The sequence below is a fragment of the Hippichthys cyanospilos genome, chromosome 1 (assembly GCF_059441005.1).
Source record: "Hippichthys cyanospilos isolate Australia breed blue-spotted pipefish chromosome 1, RoL_Hcya_1.0, whole genome shotgun sequence".
Taxonomy (NCBI): domain Eukaryota; kingdom Metazoa; phylum Chordata; class Actinopteri; order Syngnathiformes; family Syngnathidae; genus Hippichthys; species Hippichthys cyanospilos.
In genome coordinates, this window is record NC_142369.1 from 20565471 (window position 1) to 20584470 (window position 19000).

At 40.8% G+C, this 19000-nt stretch overlaps 1 protein-coding gene across 13 annotated transcripts; it reads right to left on the bottom strand.

Annotated features, from left to right (window-relative positions):
* Window positions 1–65: 65 nt before the first annotated feature.
* On the bottom strand, window positions 66–17914 carry cdc14b (cell division cycle 14B). Of its 13 annotated transcripts, XR_015866960.1 has the most exons (17): window positions 17565–17732; window positions 15097–15187; window positions 13983–14058; window positions 12431–12523; window positions 12269–12345; window positions 11336–11402; window positions 11120–11270; window positions 10806–11036; window positions 10590–10728; window positions 9467–9632; window positions 9293–9387; window positions 8070–8200; window positions 5247–5432; window positions 4249–4296; window positions 4033–4158; window positions 3680–3830; window positions 66–530 (listed from the first exon to the last, which is right to left on the bottom strand). XR_015866960.1 is itself a non-coding variant. In XM_088425380.1 (16 exons), exons 1-15 carry the CDS (start codon window positions 17674–17676, stop codon window positions 688–690), a joined length of 1644 nt encoding a protein of 547 aa, XP_088281506.1. In that variant the 5' UTR covers window positions 17677–17732; the 3' UTR covers window positions 66–530; window positions 646–687. The 13 variants fall into 13 exon arrangements, 9 of the variants coding, with proteins under 9 accessions (XP_088281506.1, XP_088281498.1, XP_088281523.1 ...); XR_015866958.1 differs by lacking the exon at window positions 8070–8200 and having other exon boundaries at window positions 4033–4155; XR_015866955.1 differs by lacking the exon at window positions 8070–8200.
* Between the last annotated feature and the right edge of the window lie 1086 nt (window positions 17915–19000).

Genomic DNA, 19000 nt, shown 5'->3' on the forward strand with positions numbered 1-19000 from the left:
ACAGTTGCATATAATAAAAATCTGTTTATGTAGGTCCATAAATGACAGGAGAATGCAGGTTTTTTTTGTTTTTTTACTTAAAACATGATTATACAGCATATATCTCAAATTGGTTCATATAGTGGATACATCCTAGTAAGACGCTTGATTTAAAATATTGATACAAAATATTTACACATTTTCCAAATCAGTAAATATTTACACATGAAATACAACATCTTAAGTGCATAATATTGCGATAAGTGTGCACGATATTGGGCATAGACATTCAGGCAACTTAAAAACAATGATTAAAGTTAGCTGGAGCTACAGTTCCTTCAATGAGGACTAACAAACAGTAAATGATTAGGACCATGTGTTGACGAAAAACAAACTTGAAGGAATACTTTTTTTTTTTTTTAAACATTTCTGGAAAAAAAACAAGCTGTACCCAGATGGTTGTAAAATGTTCGTAAAATAGTTTGACTTCAGGTTTTCCCCATCCACAGGCTCACCGGAGAAAAGGAGCTCTTGCTTTAGGTATGGAGTGACTGAAGGACAACAGGAAAATCATTAGATGAAGGGAAACACTTGAGATAAACATTTGCCTGTTTCATGTTATATAGACAAAAGTATTGTGTGAGCGAGACAGTAGGATATAGATACCACAGCTTAGAAAATCGCTCAGATTGCAAAGCACGGCGAGCTTTAAGTCCTCTGGAAGCGGCGCCTCTGTGGAGCGATACAGAAAAGCAGGGAAAACGAGATGAATGCCATAGAGGAGCAGGAACAGGATTACGTGGAGTAGTGACAACGATGGGCAGAAGGAACTAGGGAAGCTACAGCCAGTTGTACTCCCAACAACTCGTTATTGAGGACATGCAAGCAGTGCCATCGAAAAGAGGTAGAGTAAAGGCAGCCGTGAATGATAAGCAGGAAATCTCTCATGTTGGTTTGTATGTGGCAGCAGCTCACCTTTAAGTGCATTTTGGGATTTTTTTATTTTTTTTTTTTTAATTCTAGTAGACACTGTCTAGTATCGTCCAACTGCTGCCAAAACCCAGCTACAACTAGCAGGGCTCTCGATTTTTTTATACTGGTGCGCCCGTCATTACACAAGACTGGTAAATTAAAAGTATTGGTACTTTTAAGCGCAGTTCATTGAGAACTTTTAAACTAATCAGGCCTTTACACCCGAGAAGCTGTCACTTATTTACGGTTTCTAGTATATCGGATGAGTTCAGGTCATCAATACGACCGGTCACAACACATTTACCGTATTGAAATATTTTCCTGGAAACTTTTACGATACTTTAAAGATCATAAACATCTTTATGCTGCTGCTGTTACATTCAAGAATATTGAACCTTGGTGACCACATGACCCCATGTGGTGGTACTATAATAGCTTGTACACATGATAATCAAGTTTCCAGTTGGTGAAAGCATCCCTGTGGTGCCCAGAAGGGACAATATAATGCAGTGCTGTGTATGGTTTACCAAGGAAAAACTGCATCCAAACCATGAAAGCAAAATTCGGCACAGCCTGCGCGATGCAGCGCCGTTGACTAGCCATCTTTGCCAGCAGTCTCTCACATTGATTTTTTTGGCTGAGATTCTGATGAATCTGATTGAAAAATTCTTTAATCCATCAATATTAACAAAGCAAATTTGCAAAACTGACTCTGATCAGGAAAAGAGATTGGCATCCGCGCCCATTGTCAATGTCACGATGTCATGTCTCCGACCCTCGCAGACAAGTACGGCTGAGCGCATGTTATCTGGACAAACGGTTTCCATGTGCTATTGCAGGTTTGCTTTAATACAACCAGCAAAATAAAAAAAGACATTTGGATGCACATTTGCAACAAACCACATCTATTTTTCCTTCTGAGCACACTAGGTATTTTTTAAGAATGAAAGCCAAGTAACAATTTGCCAACAAGTGACATCACTACAAGCAGATCAAAGCAACCTGTTTTGTGAAAACAATTCTTTATATACAGTACATTGCAAAAGGAAGAAGAAGAAAAAAAAAGCAAAACCATACATTTTCCAATGTCAGATTTTGTAAGCAGAAAATTAGGGAACCTGGGTTCCGAAATTGGCTGAAGTCAAGAGCCCTGATTTGAGTTAGTTGAAGAGAGATTATCTAAAGGAAATGCATTGTGTGTGTGTGTCTGTCTCAGGTAAAGTCTGGTTCACATGACAGAATAATTAGGCCGAATTTAGCTCTGATCCCACCCTCCTGACAATCCTAAGGATGCAACGATTCCTGCCATGCGTGGTATTCTCTTGATCACTCAATAGGATGTCTGAACCCAATGGCTGCTTACAGAGGGATACAAAAACAAACTTAAGAGAATTCTTTGGAAAAATTTTGCAGCTTGGGATAAGTGGCTCTCAATGGGCTAGCTATTATTTCTATTGATAACAGAAGGCTTAGGTCCCGACAAGCATTTGTAGATGACTGTCATGAAAGGCTGCAAGGTGAGATTGTACATAGTACATCTTCCTTTTGATATGAAGTGCTCGAAGTTGGATCTGTATGGCAAAGCAACGTAATTGTACAAGCCGGCCAACACTGACATGCAGCCAATCGGGATGTGACGAAACCAGGCGGTAAGGAAGCAGGAAGAGAATTCAAAAATCACAAGTCCGTGTTCATGCTGTCCCCACACCTTCAACCAATGCCTTTTCTTTTAATGTAGTTTTCCCCCCCTGCTAAAACCAAACCAAAAAATATTGTCATTGCCTCCTCCGTCCACCATGTTTGTTTACTCTGATCCCATATAAACACGGGGTCTATTTTTTTGCACGAGCATCATCTCTGGTTTCTGATGCATCTCCAATCCGAAGCCCAAGGCTTCTGTGGTACACGTGACAATAAAATCTCTTTGAATCTATACCGGTTTTAAAACCATAAAAACAGCCACTGGGTGGCAGAAGTGCATTTTATAAACGATCAGCAGAGTTCATCACAGCAAATACAAAGACGAGAATTAACAGGAAGAAGGAGTGGCTAGCAAGCTTTGAAGAATGATGACAAAACAGAAAATGGGAGAAAACTGCTAAACAAACAAAAATGAATTTCATAACACAAACTTCCATGAAGGATTCAAAAGAGCCTAGGATGACGAAAAAAGTAGCTAAAAAAGCATAAAGCAATAGCCGCCCAGGCAACAACAGCCTCCTCGGAGGCGTCAGTCTCAGGCCGGATGCATCTCAATCGTATATGTACAATAAAGTTAAAAATGTGACAGTTAAATGAGATAGTTTTGTGTTGCCGCAAATAAAACATCTTGCTATTAAAAGCCTTTTTTGTAGAGTTGTTATTTTGTAGAAGGAAAAGCGTTATCTACATGTTTGAGATGTAACAGAAGCAAAAATAGTAATATAGTCAAAGTTATGCTTGGCATGTATGACTTTGCAAGCTTTTTTTTTTCGCCCAACAGAAATGCAAACTTTGACAAACCGTAGCTGTATACTAATGCCTAAAAAGTTCAAAACTTTTATAGCAATAGAACACAATATCCTGTGAGCATCGCAAGATCAGTCAAAATCCAGTCAAACGGTCGGTCTTTTTTTCTTTGCGTGTGTTCGGGGAGGGATCTCTCAGTGTCTAGAAGTCTGACAAGCAATTTCAAATGCTGACATGTGAACCAGGCTTTAGTCTTCAGGTGGGTCTGAGGGGAGCTTGCCTGCAATTGCGCCATGTTTAAGTTGACAGAAGTGCACATGGTGGCCACATCTCTATGGCCGCCACATGGCTCACAACACACTGGTTCCCTGTCGCTGCACGCAACATGCAAGTTGCCAAGGGAGCCGACCAGTGGGCTGCGACATACAGAGCTGGCAGAGAAAGGGCACACCTTTAGGTCGGGCTCCATGAGTGGCTATAGCCTCTGGATTGCCTTGCTGACAACATTTTAAGCTTTGACATTACACTTGGTGGTATGGAGTGCAATTTGAATGGACTTTGTACCCCGCTGGACCAAACCAAGCTGTGATAAATGGTAGGGGTGTGTCTTTATATGGCTACCATCTACTGTACCTGCATGCTACTCCACTGGCGGGGAGTGAGATTCTGGTTCTTTTCCTGGTGTCGGAGTGGTCTGTCAGCGCCATTGAATTGACGCCAGTTTTACAGCTTTGTACGCTGGCCTGAAGGACGGCTCTGCTGCAGAGGAACGGGGTCATTGCTAACATGTTTCACTCTAAGTCAATTGATCGGGTAGTATGTGTGACAGGGATATATAACTAAACTTACTTCAGAGACTGCGATGCTGACCTTGTGTGAATCTTATTCTCTTCTTGCCTGTGAAAACACAAAATTGACATGAATATAGAGGTGGCCACGGCTAAGCAAGTTGACTTATCATAGCTTGGTGAGATTAGAAACAAAATCATGCTTCAAGCAGTTACAGCAGTCCTATGAAGGGTCTGGAGGGGCCAAATACAACCCATTTGTACATATATTGGCCACTTCATATTCATTGCGACATGTCTCCATGTTATTAAATGGAAAATTTTCAAAGGTGCTCTTACAGAGGAATTTCTGAAAAACAGTTACTTTAAAAACCATTAAATGCTTTTTTTTCCCCAGTTATAGTTAATCAGCTTCTGGAACGCAACTCGCTCTTGTGGTCACACGAGGCACATTTGCTAGCGATTTGAAACTGGGATCATACTCAAGAGATTCCAACAGTCCTTGACCCTATGCTCACAACATTCTAGTCAACTTGCTTATTTTTACTCAATTCCCAAACACACGGCCGTGTTCTCCTCTGTATTAATGCTTCTCTTTTCCTGTTTGTCACCTGGCTTCTGCCTCACATGTGCGACGCGAATAGCTGATTAATATTCAGTGGGAGGGCGGAATTGCACAATTTCAATGGTCCACTGTGACATGTTGGGATAATTTCATTGGTCAGATCTGAAGCGACCGAGTGACCGCATTGACTGCTGGAAGCGCTACGGCAGAAACCAATAAATAAAATGCATCCAATTAAAAGTGTCAGGGTCGAAAACATAGGGGGAAAATAGCTGCTTATGGTCCGAAATTTACTACAGTGGCTATGGCCAAACGAAACATTCCTTTTAAGCATTCCAGGCTTTCTTTCCTGTCAGTCACAAAATACACACTTCTAGTTTTACCAGACAAAAAACCAAAGAGGACATTGAAGAAATAATGTACAGTATTGTCATAATTTTTCCCGCGACTGTGTGTATGATTTGGCTCGGGAGATAAAGAGGGGGCTCACTTACAGCATTCTCAGCGATTGATCCGGAATGTAGGGACAGCACATTTTTTGAGGGGGTTCACGGGCCGGTGGAACTCATAGAAATCCTAATTCGTCTATACAGTAATGCAGGATGGAAGAAGGGAAGCCATACACAATCCACCACAGGGCAAGGCTACACAGGGAGGAGAGCAGCATGGCTACCAGCCATCTAGAAGGAGGACAAATTCATCAAGAGCAAACAAAAAAAGGAGGGAATAAAAAAAGGAAGGAGACAGGAGACAATTGGGCGAAACACATGGTCTACGATGCTCTGCTTTTACAATGAGACTGGATCAATAAAACAATTGCGATTCTCTTTAGATATTATGCCTTGACTGCATATTCACCAAACTCAAAAGATGCTTTTTTTAAGGTTAGACTCACCTGTGCCTAACCAAATTCGAAGATCATTATATGGAGGCATATCATTGACAACACTGAGTCAGTCACTTTGGAAATGTTTCCCTTTGCATTCTCTATTTTAGTATGGCAATAAATCTAATATGCATATGTATAAGATAAGTACAAATGTCAAAATATCGCACTATTTTACAGGTGTTGTTTACATTGTGAACACATCAAGTACAACCTTTTTCAAAACGGTAAACGTTTTGATGCGGAATGTTTTCCCAATTTAGTGTCTATTGACGTTATGTTTGGATTGATTCAGTCACAACCCCAAAAAAAAACAAAAAAAACAAAAACAGGCAGTAAGGCCATGTGAACTCCGCCCAACATTTAGTGAACATTAGACACAAAGACAGATTGAAGACATCTACAAGGCATGTATGAGCGTGCACGTCCTAGGATGTTGTGCCCGATGCCATGCATGGGGGTGGGGGTGGGGGGGGGGGGAGGCAGAAAAAGTGCTTTTACATTGTTTGCAGTGAAAATTGTCATGCTCTTCAGTGTTAAACAGTGAAGCCAGATGGGGAGGGCTCGGCTGAGTGTTAGATGGTTGGACAGCAACGCTGATAAACTACTAGGCCAAAAGCACAAGAACTCCACCCTGCCTCAATGTGCCCTTGGGAGAAGGCTATTCGATCCTAATGCAACATTGACTGTCGCTCATGTGTACAAAAGGAGTATTTGGACATCAATGAGTTATGAGGAAAACAATTTTAGCTATTACGACTTACCTCAGGAAAAACGTCTTGCATATTGTTTTTTTTCCCTCACTTTATTTTTCGTACTGAATATTTGCCATGCAAAAAAGATGCATTCTCATATTTTCAGCCCAAGCAGGAGGTGGTGTGAAGACCCTCACAAATACGATCCCTTACAACACAATGAGCAGCACCCACTGGAAATTCAGGGGGGAAAAAAAAAAAAAAAAATCTCAACGCCAGTTCCACTAATTAGGTGAACAGGTCTTGAGTCTTGGAATTGTTGACTGTCTGACTTGCCAGGCAATCCTTCAATCAGCTCATGGGCAGTTTACACTCTTTTCACGATTGGGCCCCGGCGCGACCGTCGACGAATGAGGAGTGTATTACAACTCCTTTCCTCATTGGTCGATGGTCGCGCCGGGTGACAACCACGTGTCTTGTAGGAGTGAGCCAGTGAGCTGACTGACAGGTTGCCTGGCCAAGTCAGTTGAGAACAGTACTTTAGTCTTCCATCCCCACTCTGACTGAAGTTCACATGCAATCGCGGGTTAGGGTTGGCTTGGCTTTGGTTTAACTTTTGTAATAAAAAAGTAAAAAAAGTAATTGGAGTTTCAAGTGTAAACTGCTTGTTATCGTGGTTGGTCTGCTACAGGTTTCACCTTAGTTTGACGTCAGGGTGCTGTTAATTCACGGGTACAACTTCACCCCCCACCCAGACTTTAGACAAGGCATGGAAAAGGAGAAGGGATGAGAGTAAAATTACTGTTAACATTGTAAGATTTTAAGCTTTAAGTAAATATGTGTACTGCAGTAATATTTGTCTTAAATGTATAAAGTATACACACTTTTCACCTACTTCACGGATTTCACTTTTTGCGCCCGGGTGGGGGGGTGCCACCCCATTAACCACAATAAATAAGAGGACACTATGCTTGGTGTGATGCAGCCACAATATACTACTGTATTCCAGTGACATACAGAGAGCCAAATAAATGATAGATGGTCATTTTGAGGATTTCTTTAATTTGATTCTCATCTGCAATGACATTGCAGGGCATGACGCCCAAATGCTGCCGTTAATGGTTATTTCATCAACTCCAGATTTGATGGAGCCATGAACACAAATTAAAAAGAAATACAACTTCTAATGTGAATGGAATGCATCAAAATCTTACTGTCCACGTGATGTGGATAAAAATCAAATCCACGTCACATATAAGGAAAAAAAGTGTACAAATCAAAATTGACTATCAGTGAGATCAAACTGTAACCATAGCTTCAATGTGGATCTGGGAACCAAAATCCACTATAGTAAAGTGAGAATCAGGGAGAATCTCGTTTCAACGGTTGAGATAATCGAACAAGCCTTTTTTTTTTTGTTAAAGGGAGGGGGCGCTCCCTTTACTAATTGCTTTTGTTCACAGAGACCATTGATTAATGGAATGTGAGCACTGAACATTTGTCTGTTATGCTGCTGACCAATGGATAGCCGTGAGCAAATACAGCATAAGAGCAAGTCCATGAGAGGCAAGGGTAAACATAGTGCATCTACTGTACTTATTACATATCCATGTCGCAGCAAAGCTAAAGGGGGAGGGGGGGGGGGTTAAATCAGCCATCCAATTTCACAGGAAGAGTATTGAGCTTTTTTATCTATTTTTTTAACTAAAAAACAACGGGAAGTGACATGCTCTTACCTCCTTCAAACCTCACATCCATTTAATTCCTGTCCACACCACCACCACTCTGCCTCAGTTATCTTTTAAACGACAGGCAACGCATTGGCCAGAACACACCTGTGAGGCCGCAGCAGAGCACTACCACCTGCCTGGCACAGGGACAACAGAGCCACATGGGAAGATTGGCACGGGCCAGTCAACCACACTAAATTTAGGGGCAATCGTGGCCAAAATGGGACCTAGCCATTAGTTGATAAACAAGGAAGAGTCCGATTCAGCGCCCACGCATAAATAGCAGCTGGGTCAAATATACGCCGGAATCAAAGAGCATTGCGTTTAGGACATATTACCGAAAAGACAATTTGTGCCTTGACATGTCCACATGGAATTCAAGAAGTGTTGTCATAGCATCCATTCAAAGCACCTGTGAAGTGCTCCGATATCACGCATTTGCTTTTTGCAGACACCACTGCATGTTATCTGAGAGTTGCCAGGATTATTGTCAATTATTTTTCTGCCCTTGTCATTTCAATTTGGCGACACTAGCTCTCAGTCGAGTATTTGAAGAATCGCGATTGTGTCTTGACATGCATGATTACCCAGAGTGTAATGTCGATCCATGGATTGATTTTTTTTATCACACTTGTCTTCATTAAATGGCTGGGTGAGCTGAAACCTTTCCCAACTGACTTTAGGTGAGATGGGGCACCCCAGCCAATCGCAAGGCTGTAATCTCAAAATCAATGTAAACGTGTCAAGACACTAACTACCTCAACTACTTGATTCAAACGCATTTCTTTTCAAAATGAGTTAATTACATTCTCCGTGCCTCTACTGGCTGACCGAGTAAACAAAAGACTTAAAAAAAACCCTCTGTATTCATTTGGCCTGCTTTCCACACAGCTGCACAACACAAATGCCTTCCTTTACATTTTTGACTCTATCCTTGCCTGACATATTATCGATCACGACTAATAGAAAATATAGACTGACATACGATCCTCCGAGATCCATCGGCTCTTTACCCAAAAGAAGCAAATCTGATCTGCAACAGCATTATAAGGCGGAATGCCACAAATCTAATAAATATTGACTTGGGGCGCTCGTCCAATTGCTGTCACATGATCAATGTGACAACATCGCTCTTTTCATGGGGGAAATCACATTTTTGACTGAACAATAATCACGTTTTAGTTGACTGAGGTGGCACTGGATGAGAGTGGAGGTGTACAAGTACTTACGATAATGAGCTTGAGGATCTGGCCTGCCTCTTGCTCTTCAAGGCTCGCAGTTTGTCACCCTGTGTCAGGCCGTTCCGGTCCTCGTCGTCATTATACTGTGGATTGGCCAGCAGAAAATAACTCACATATTATACCGAGCGGCGTATTCATTGGGAATTAATAACAAAAACAAACCAGTTCCATCTCTCCTTTCGAGGATGCTCTGTTCTTGTTGCTGCCGTTAATGGTTATGTCATCAACTCCAGAGAGGATTCTGGTCACTGCCAGTTTTCCATTCTTCCTTTCGTTTTGCAACCTCTCCCGGAAAAGATCTCCCTCTGCCCATAGACTGTTCTGCTTTCTGAAAGAAAACATCACAACACATAAGATCATCACAATAATCACAATTAAAACAATTGCACGCAAAATGGGTCAATTTCCCGCAAACAGTTTGCTGCCAAATGTTTAGTGACTGAATAATCGAGCCATTTGACGATGACGTGGATCACATGGAATTTTTTGACAAATAACAAAATTATTACATTTTTAAAACTATATTAAAGTGATTACTTTATTGAAAAGCCATGAATGCATTCAAAATGTATTTTAAAATAAAATGAAGTTAACACAAACATATATTTTTTATTAACAACCCAAATTATTTCACGGACCTCATCACGCAACTTTATTTCCTGGCAAAGACACAGACGCCGTTGACGTTAAGGGAAGCGCTGGCCACGAGTGTCATCTATCCATTCATTCATTAAAATAAAACAAAACAAACAAAAAAAACAACAAGCAGACAACCTTAGCATTTTACATGATGAAAATTCTTGTCCATGGCACTGAAAGAGCTAAGAGACAGAAGTTGTTTTTGATTGGACAATATTTGGTAAAACTACAGCCAGCAAGCAGATTGGCATGCTTGTAATTGAATAAAACCGCATTATGTGGATTTGAGTAGCAGTGATTGAAATTAATGTGTTCTTAACAGCCAACAGTGTTTTCAATTTAATTGTAGGTCTAGTAATCAATATTACATGGGGGTAGCACTCCTTTGGAGGTCCCCATGTCTGTTCTCCGGACAGCAGGAGGTGCTGCGTTTACTGTAATGCCTCTAAATCTCCCAAAGGCGAATGCGAAAAATTACATGGCATCCCTTTAATCACGCAGAAAAAATACCCGACTACACCGAGGGTCATACATTTCCGAACATAAAAACTTGTGCTTATAACAGAGGGAGGTACAGATATATTATTTTGTACTCCTTCCAAAAGAAATATCATCATTTAATATATTATTTAACTCCTGCACCTACTCTTCAACAAAGTTCTGCTGAGGCCCGATGATGGACCCCGGTCGGCAGATCCGAATCCATGCAATAACCTCGGCCGCTGTCATGCAGTAATGCTTCATCATATAACAGCCAATCAGAGTGCCAGTTCGCCCCAGACCAGCTGAAATAAAGCCATAGAGTTGAGGTGAGGACTTGGTTCATTCCCCGTTGTTTATTCAGACCGGCTTGCGGTCATACCTTTGCAGTGGACAGCAATAGCCCCCTCTGCGTTCTCACAGATGTTGAGAAACTTTCTGACGATGGCATCATTGGGCGTGCTCCCGTCCACAAAAAACAGGTCATGGTGCTCAAAGCCCGAGTCTGTGAAACGCCTGGCATCATACATCTTTTTGTTGAGCCGGATGACACTGGTAATGTTGTGTTTCCTAAAATAAGGGATGTAGGCCTCAGGTGCATGCAGAGGGTAGCCTGAAGTTAGAAACAAGAAACATGAGTGCAAGGTGCTATATTTAACATGGTCGGAGAGGCGTCGCACGCAGGACTAAACTTGCCGTTCTCGATTTTGCTTTTGGGATGAGGCCCGCTAAACGCGAGGAACTTTCCCGGAATGATCCAGTTCAAATCGCCGTTTTCTGCCCTCTCGTAGTGCTCGTATTCCTCCACGTCAAAGTCGGAGAAGTCAAGCCAGCCGTACTGCAGGGCCTGCCAGAGGATGATTTCATTAGATGGAGCGTGACTTTGCAATTATGGACCGAATAGAGACATACCTTGTGGACTGCACGCAGGCAGTCCAAGATGTTCAGATTATACATGCAGGTTCCAAACGAAGCATCTCTAAAAGCACAAGTTTTGAGCATGATTTCAACTTCTCATTTTACTTTCTGACTCAAAGTTGATTTCATTTCTGTAATGTTAAGTCACACTGTACTGAACTCCCAGGTCTTATCTACACGTAACCAGGGTGGGAACAAAAAAAATTCATTAAGATGCTTTGTTTTTTGGGGGGGGAAAATCACTGATACAGGAATCAGCAGTGTGCCTTTATTCATCTACGAGCAAGCCAAGCCGCTAGGGGGCAGTAGTTTCACCAATATCTGTCCCATCAGAAACAACTTCCGTCTCTATACGTCCCCGGCATCGGTGTCTTTGGTGGTAGAGTGATGACAAAGTTTTTGAGACCTTCCGTTTTTTTTTGTTTTTTGTTTTTGGGGGGGGCATATAACAGATAGGGATAAGCGGAGTAATTTACCAGCCATTTGCAAGAACCCCGGCACTACATGTAGATTGTGGCCTGGCCAGCCACAATATTAGGACCACCTGATTACTCCAAATTCAGCAAGCTTTGGTAAGCAAATGCCACATCTGATTTCTAAACTGGACATGTGGGCCAATTGATGTAAGAAGAATGTTAAAATATTGATGCAAAATAGTTTGTTTTAATAATTAAATACATCAACATGCTCATATTTAAATGCTTTCATAAAAATGCACTGTAACTATAATTATTTAACCAAGTATTTGATATAATACATACATTAAATGTACATGTAAATTTCTAATTTTATTGTTGATGTCTGGACAAAAAAAAAAAAAAAAAAAATCACAACTAATTTTTCGTTCAAGTTGTAGCACCAAATTTTATAGAACACTATCATGATTATATCGGTCAAAGACAGAACAAATTTAACCACCAATTTTACCTGAATGGAATATATGTCTGGTTCTTTGACAACAACAGACTGTAGGCCTCTTCTGGCATCATGTTAAGGAACATTACCTACACACACAGCCAGACACAATATGTACATACAATAAGTAGTTGAATAGTTATTACACAATGGATATGCATCGTTCCTACTTACTGCATATGAGCCAATCAGGTAGGCCGCATTGGCTTGTTTCTTCTGGTCTCCACAGGTATAAAATACAATCTTCTTCTTTGAATGTTTAACAGACTGTGCAGAGACATATTATTAAAGGAGCCCTATCGTGAAAAGTCAACTTTTTGTTGCTTTTAACCATGTTCCAATGTTGATTTTTCACCCTAAACACCCCCAAAGTGTTATTTTCCTTCATCGATGCATTTATTTGCATTCTTTGCTTATTCTGTGCTCTAACACCAGCCATGCCCAAGCACATAAATATGAGTTGAAGAAAACTCATGACGACAGATGCATTTCGTGCCCGCCCATACACTCCTTCCCAACACTCCACATACAAGAGCAAATACACACCAACCTTATCCACATCTTTTAGTTTGGTTTTGGTTCCAGAGCTAAGGAGCAGAGATTTTGCATAGTCGACCAAATAAACGTTTCATTTATTACCTACGTTTTACTGTAGAAAATACTGAAAACGTGTTTGGGAGCACACAGCCGAACAATCAACGTCAGAAGTAAATAATTCTCCTGCAGTCGGAACTATTGTTATGAATACTGCGGTCCCTCGGGGATTGATTTGATAAGAAGAACGGGTGACCGTAGTGAGAGTGTATTGATGCCGTTTTTGCATTTTAATGTCGGTAAAACACTAGTTCTTGGCCCCGTTATTCACGCTGCATCTCCATCAGCCGCGAGTCTCGTGAGTATTAGCGGTCAAGATGATGGATGGATGCATGTTTCGTGCCTGGCCAACATGGAACGACGTCATAAATGGTAAGAGATGTGGTCTTTGCAAACAAGGTGTTTTACTTCTTGGTTAGAAATATCGGTACCATAAAATAAGAAATTAGAAACACTCTAAGAAATCAGATCACCAATGTGTCGAATGTCATTTATATGCATATTTAACAATGGAAAGTGGAAATATACCATATGCTAGGCCCTTTAATGACATACGAGGCCATCTGTTTACCTGACATTCTAATTGTACAATTAATGTGACATAAACCCTTCGGAATAACCATAATTTCTTTTAGCATTGCGGCTTTATTTGAACTTGTGGAGCAAATGGGACTTGAGGAAAGGAAGTTTTTTTCTATTATGTGCTGGAGTGGGGGCAGTCATGCATTTTATATCACAGTGATATAAATATATCACAGAGCTCATGAACAAAAATGAACTTAGGGAGAGGGTCTCCCTGTTTTCCTCATTTCCTAAGGTTAACCTCATGGCCAAAAGGTACACAGAGTGGCGATGTACAGCCTGGACTGTTTGAAAATTAATTGTAGGGTATTTTGATAGGTAGATAGCAATTTGCACTCATGTTACTTTTGTGAAACAAGAAACTAAAAAAACAGCATAACTTAAAACATTTAGTATCAAATAAAAATGTTCTACATTACATTACAGCTGAAGTTCCACCCAGTAATTCTATTTTATTTTTTTTTATGCGAAAAACTGCTGGACCTGAAAGGTTTCTCTGTTTAGTATTTAAGAGACCATTTCCAGTGTTTGTCTCACATGTCCTAATTACCTTAAGCTTCTTTGTCAGCTTGCAAGAGAAGCGATAAAACATGGCCAGGTTGAGGGGGCCAAAGTCTGCATAGAAGCTGCAAGAAAACAAGATTAAAAGCAATTGAATGACTACGATCATTTTGATAAATGCTTGCGTGACACTTATTTTCCTGCACACCTACAGTTGGACTTTTGGCCCAGCCCCCACTATCCTCAATTTGATTAGAGATGTTAAAGGCCCAATTACGGGAGGGCTGACACGGCAGATGATCCTGAGTGATAACCACGACAGATGGTGGAAATAACGTTTTTTCCCAGTCTAAAATGTTATTCCCCCCAACCCACCTTTACTCATATGAGGTATAGATGTATGAAAGCCCAAAATGTCCAAATTAAATAATACATTTTGAAATAAAAATTTTTGATAATAACTGACAAGTGTATTATGCGAACAATTAAGTTTTCTCAGATTTTACAAACAAAATAATCAAATGTGATTTTTTTTTAACACAGTCTTGAGGAAATGTCCGATACAATCACGTGAAATATATGTATGAAAGCCCAAAATGTCCAAATTATATAATACATTTTGAAATAAAAAAAAAAAATTCTGATAATAAGTGACAAGTGTATTATGCAACAATTAAGTTTTCTCGGAATTTACAAACAAAATAATCAAATGTGAATTTTTTTTTTAACACAATCTTGAGGAAATGTCCGATACAATCACGTGAAATATATGTATGAAAGCCCAAAATGTCCAAATTATATAATACATTTTGAAATAAAAAAAAACAAATTCTGATAATAAGTGACAAGTGTATTATGCAACAATTAAGTTTTCTCGGAATTTACAAACAAAATCATCAAATTTTTTAACACAATCTTGAGGGAAAACTCCGATACAATCACGTGAAATATATTTAATTTAGATAACACATTTCATAAATTACATTATTTTTAATTAGTCCATACAAAAATACAAACTTTAAAAAAGCACTTAAAAGTTGTAATGCATGTTATTTAAGAAAAAGAATGGGATGCGCCCATTTAAATTGGCCTTTAGCACTCTTGAGACACACAGTATTAAAGTGCAGGGGTAAAAGTTCAATAGGATGAAACCGTTGACTTACTTCTCATATGCCAGCTCCTCATCTATGCAGAAGCAGTGTCGTTTTGACGTGCTTTTGATTTTTTGTTGAAGGATGGCGAAATACAATTGATCTACAAAGAGCACACGAAGAAGTTACAGTATTTCCTTAAACGTGCATACTCGCTCACGTCTGCAGAGTACACTTCCACAGATTTTACATGCGTCTTTTTTTTTTAATATAAATACATTTCTGCTGCATTCTTACCCTCCAGGATTTCTACGTATCGTGACGACACATCGTCCGCAGTCATCTTGACCTGAGCTGTTTTGAACGTGGCCAACCTTGATTTCTCCTCACAAGAACGTGCACATTCTCACGTAAAACTTGATTCTAGTTTTAAAAAATGTAGAACAATCTTGCAATAACGTCCCCACGTTCTTAAAAAGTCTTATAAGTCCAACGTTAACGTCCTTAATGTATCCTATTGGTAAACGGGGTGAGTGAGTTTCATGAGAAAAAGTGCGCACTATGCTAAAAGTGAGGTCGCCCCTGGTACTACCCCCTCAGGCACCCCGAAAGGACATTGGCCAAAAAAGAATCAATACTTGACGCAATTGGCGAATGCTGCCACAAATCCCTCCCATTTTAGTTTAAAGTTCTCTTCTTCTGACACGCGATAGGCTACGGGAACTTTTGCAAGGCGGCCACTATGTTGCATCCGCGCCCAATCACAGGCACTCTAGCGACTTTACTTATGCCTAGACCCAGACTTGAGCAGCTTGAGTCCGTGCTGCGATAAGTCAGGGTGTACGCCATATTGGATGTGTCAGCCCTCCCATAGATCACATAAGTCACTTGCCTGAACTACACGGAGCTACAAATGATCAAATGCAAAAAATGATTGCCTGTTTCAGCCTTTCAGACACACAGTATTTTTGGGACTCTTGCATAAACAGCAACGATACCTCACCATTATCCTGATGTAAATGTGTACGCCCCTGAAATAACGGAAAGCGCCATGTGATGTGTATTTTTCTGCTCAGCGCTTTATTATGTCGTCAATGGGGCAATTTAGCTTGTTGGAGAGCTCACACAAAATAATCACCTAATAATAACAATGCGTAGTAAAACTGCATCAAATGTGTTTAAGTAAAAGAAACAATTACAAGACTCTACTAATGTTTGTGACATGCACACAAAATGTGTCCTCTATGTTTGACCCATCACAGTAATCACATGAACATTGTGAGGCTTCATTCACGATACAGACTGGAGCAACCCAATTTAGATTTTTTTGCCCTTATGCGACTTGTATCTGATCTTTAAAAGGCAGTGTGAATGACACATACTGTATCTGATCATTTATAACGTGATTTGGGCCTTTAGCGTACATGGTCCTGAATCCGATCCATATCTGATTTTTACATGCGACTTTGATCTGAACAGACAGGTTGCATTAATCTGACTTGAACGTGAAAAATGACACAATTCTGCACTCAAAAAGGCGGGAGCAGGTTGGAAAATTCGAAACAACAATAACGAAAGAGGCAAAGACGACTCAATGGAGGAAAAGCAAGGTGTATTCGCTCTCTCACTCCCTCCATGACATTGTTGGCACTGCACAATATGCCGCAACCAAAAACTCGTCCCTTCTTCTCCGTAGTTTCCTCTTTAAATTTAACAAATCGAAAATTATCTAGCCCCGGTATGACCACAATTTCAACACCGCCGTGTACTTCCATAAACACTGATATGAAGCACACCCACTGTGTCACGGTGTCCTCAATGCACTCGTGGGACCGTTTTGGGTCTGGGTTAAGGTTGAAACCTGCTGGGCCTGTTGAAACGGATTTTAAAGGTATTGGTGTCTTTCCCAAGGACACCACACGTTTTTGTCCAGGAGATCTGGTCTTGAACCTTAGTCAGAGTCAGCAGATTCCTTCTATTTAATAATTAGACTTATTTTGGTCCAAAATTTGATATTGGGCCTGGCATTGTCTTGATATTGTAGCTGTAAATCAAATCCTAAAGCGGCAGTACGTAAGTGCTACAGTTCTGATGTGCGATTTAAAGTAATTGTTTCGTTGTAATCCCACGGGGTCGGGGTTTGTGTGAAAAAAGAATTTCACATCTCCAAACGAAGGCGGTCGCTAATGACGTTCCACATCCAAAATGGCGGCGACAATGATGGACGAACCCGCGCCAACGTTAGGTCTACGTATATTTGATGTCTAGGGTCAAAACGGATGAAGGACGTCTTGTTGTTAAACGTCACAATTCGACCACTGCGAAAACAACTGTGGAAGAACTAGTTAATCCGAATATGGCAATGATAAATGTGGGTGTTTATTTCAATTCCCATTCGCAAGATGCACAGTGTCTAACTAGTGACGGAACGGACGGACATTAAAAGATAACAATCACGACATGTCCAATCAAAAGGGCCTTTTTGTGTCAACGCGATGTCTCAACTCTGTGTAAAGTTGAGCGGGGTTCATCACCCTTACCTGAAATCTCAACATAAATATCCGAGTTTGGCTCCGCCTCTGAGCCGTGCTGTGCTGCGCAGCACTTCTTCCTCCTCGACTCTACTCGCCTTCTCTCGCTCTTGCGCTTCATGTCGCCTTCAGGGCTGCAGCGCGGCAGGCATGATCAGGATTGCTCGACTCCTGCACGCCCTCGCCTTCAGCTAGATCTGCAAGTTCGCGGTGCACCAAAATGTCAACCGTGCTCCGAACCCCCCCCCCCCCCCTCTCTTGAGTAGGGCGGCGGTGACGTGCAAACGAGACAGGGGCTGCAAGAATCCCCTGCGTGTGACGTAGCGTGTTGTGTTGTGCAGTAGGCGAACCTGCACGGCGTGTGAGAAATGATCCTGCTGCTCGAATAAAAGCCTGCCCATGTCCCTGACCATGCAAAGGTGGTGACGTCATCTGCCATGCCATATGCGATGCGTGGAGACAAAGTCGAATATTGGTCCATTACTTGAAAATCAACAAGGCCCACCGCGCTACATTTGCAACCTAATTTGTTCTACGACGTTAATATATATGTATCTAATAATTAGTTCGCTACCTTTAGTTGCAGCGTTTGAGGAAATAGAATAAATATTTCGGCGTTACGCGATCAGGGTTTTGGAGTCGATCACCGAGTCACCTCCCACCCAAAAAAACAGAAAGCAAAACCAAAACAAAAATAATAACCATCACCAATCCGACCAGAAGATGGATGGAAGTTGTTGTTGTTTATACAGCTTGCTTATTTAATGTAGTGTAATGCCACCTCGCTCTTTGGGAGGACTGGAACCAGACAGTATTGACAAAATCAATAATGGCAATCAAGGCATACTGTATTGGCAAAATTGACATATGAATTATGTCCATGGAAAAGCACTAGGAAATTATTAAAACAACCCTAGACATTTTCCGAAAGATGCTAGCAAAAATTCAGTGTATGGAAAACGGGGCAACAAACCCAAACCGTCACTCCACAAAACAAAACAAGAAAACACAATTAAAAAAAAAAAAAAAAAGTGAAAATTGACCCCCAATTCATTCCAACCCTCCAAATCTATGTAACGTTCAGAAATAACCAGTGAAAAGTCAGTGTTGGATGGATGTGGCTTGGGTAGCAAAGCAGATCAAGTAATGGCAGAAAGATGACATTTAACAGAGAAATACCACAGTTCACGGAGCAGCTAAATCTCTGCGTATTGTGGTCCGTGTGCTGGTCAGTCCAACAGAAGCATTTTGTTATGTGTACCTATCGTGCACATTTTGATAACAGACTTACTGTCCTTTTTATGTAAGATGGAATTTGTTGTTTTTCAACATCATGTTTAATGTGTCAGCTACAGTTAAAAGGATCTGCGTTGGACTTGAGTTGTGTTGAGTTGGTATGGAGTCACTTCACGGCTGTGTGAGTTTTCTCTGGTTTCCTCTCACAA

Excerpts from the sequence above, each read along its gene's own strand:
- cdc14b (XM_088425431.1), bottom strand. The coding sequence starts at position 17,676 with ATGAAGCGCAAGAGCGAGAGAAGGCGAGTAGAGTCGAGGAGGAAGAAG. Across the intron at positions 12,346-12,430 it reads ACCTGATTGGCTCATATGCA|GTAATGTTCCTTAACATGAT; the intron begins GTAAGTAGGAAC and ends CTGTGTGTGTAG. Across the intron at positions 9,633-10,589 it reads CAGCAGAACTTTGTTGAAGA|AAAGCAGAACAGTCTATGGG; the intron begins GTAGGTGCAGGA and ends GTTTTCTTTCAG.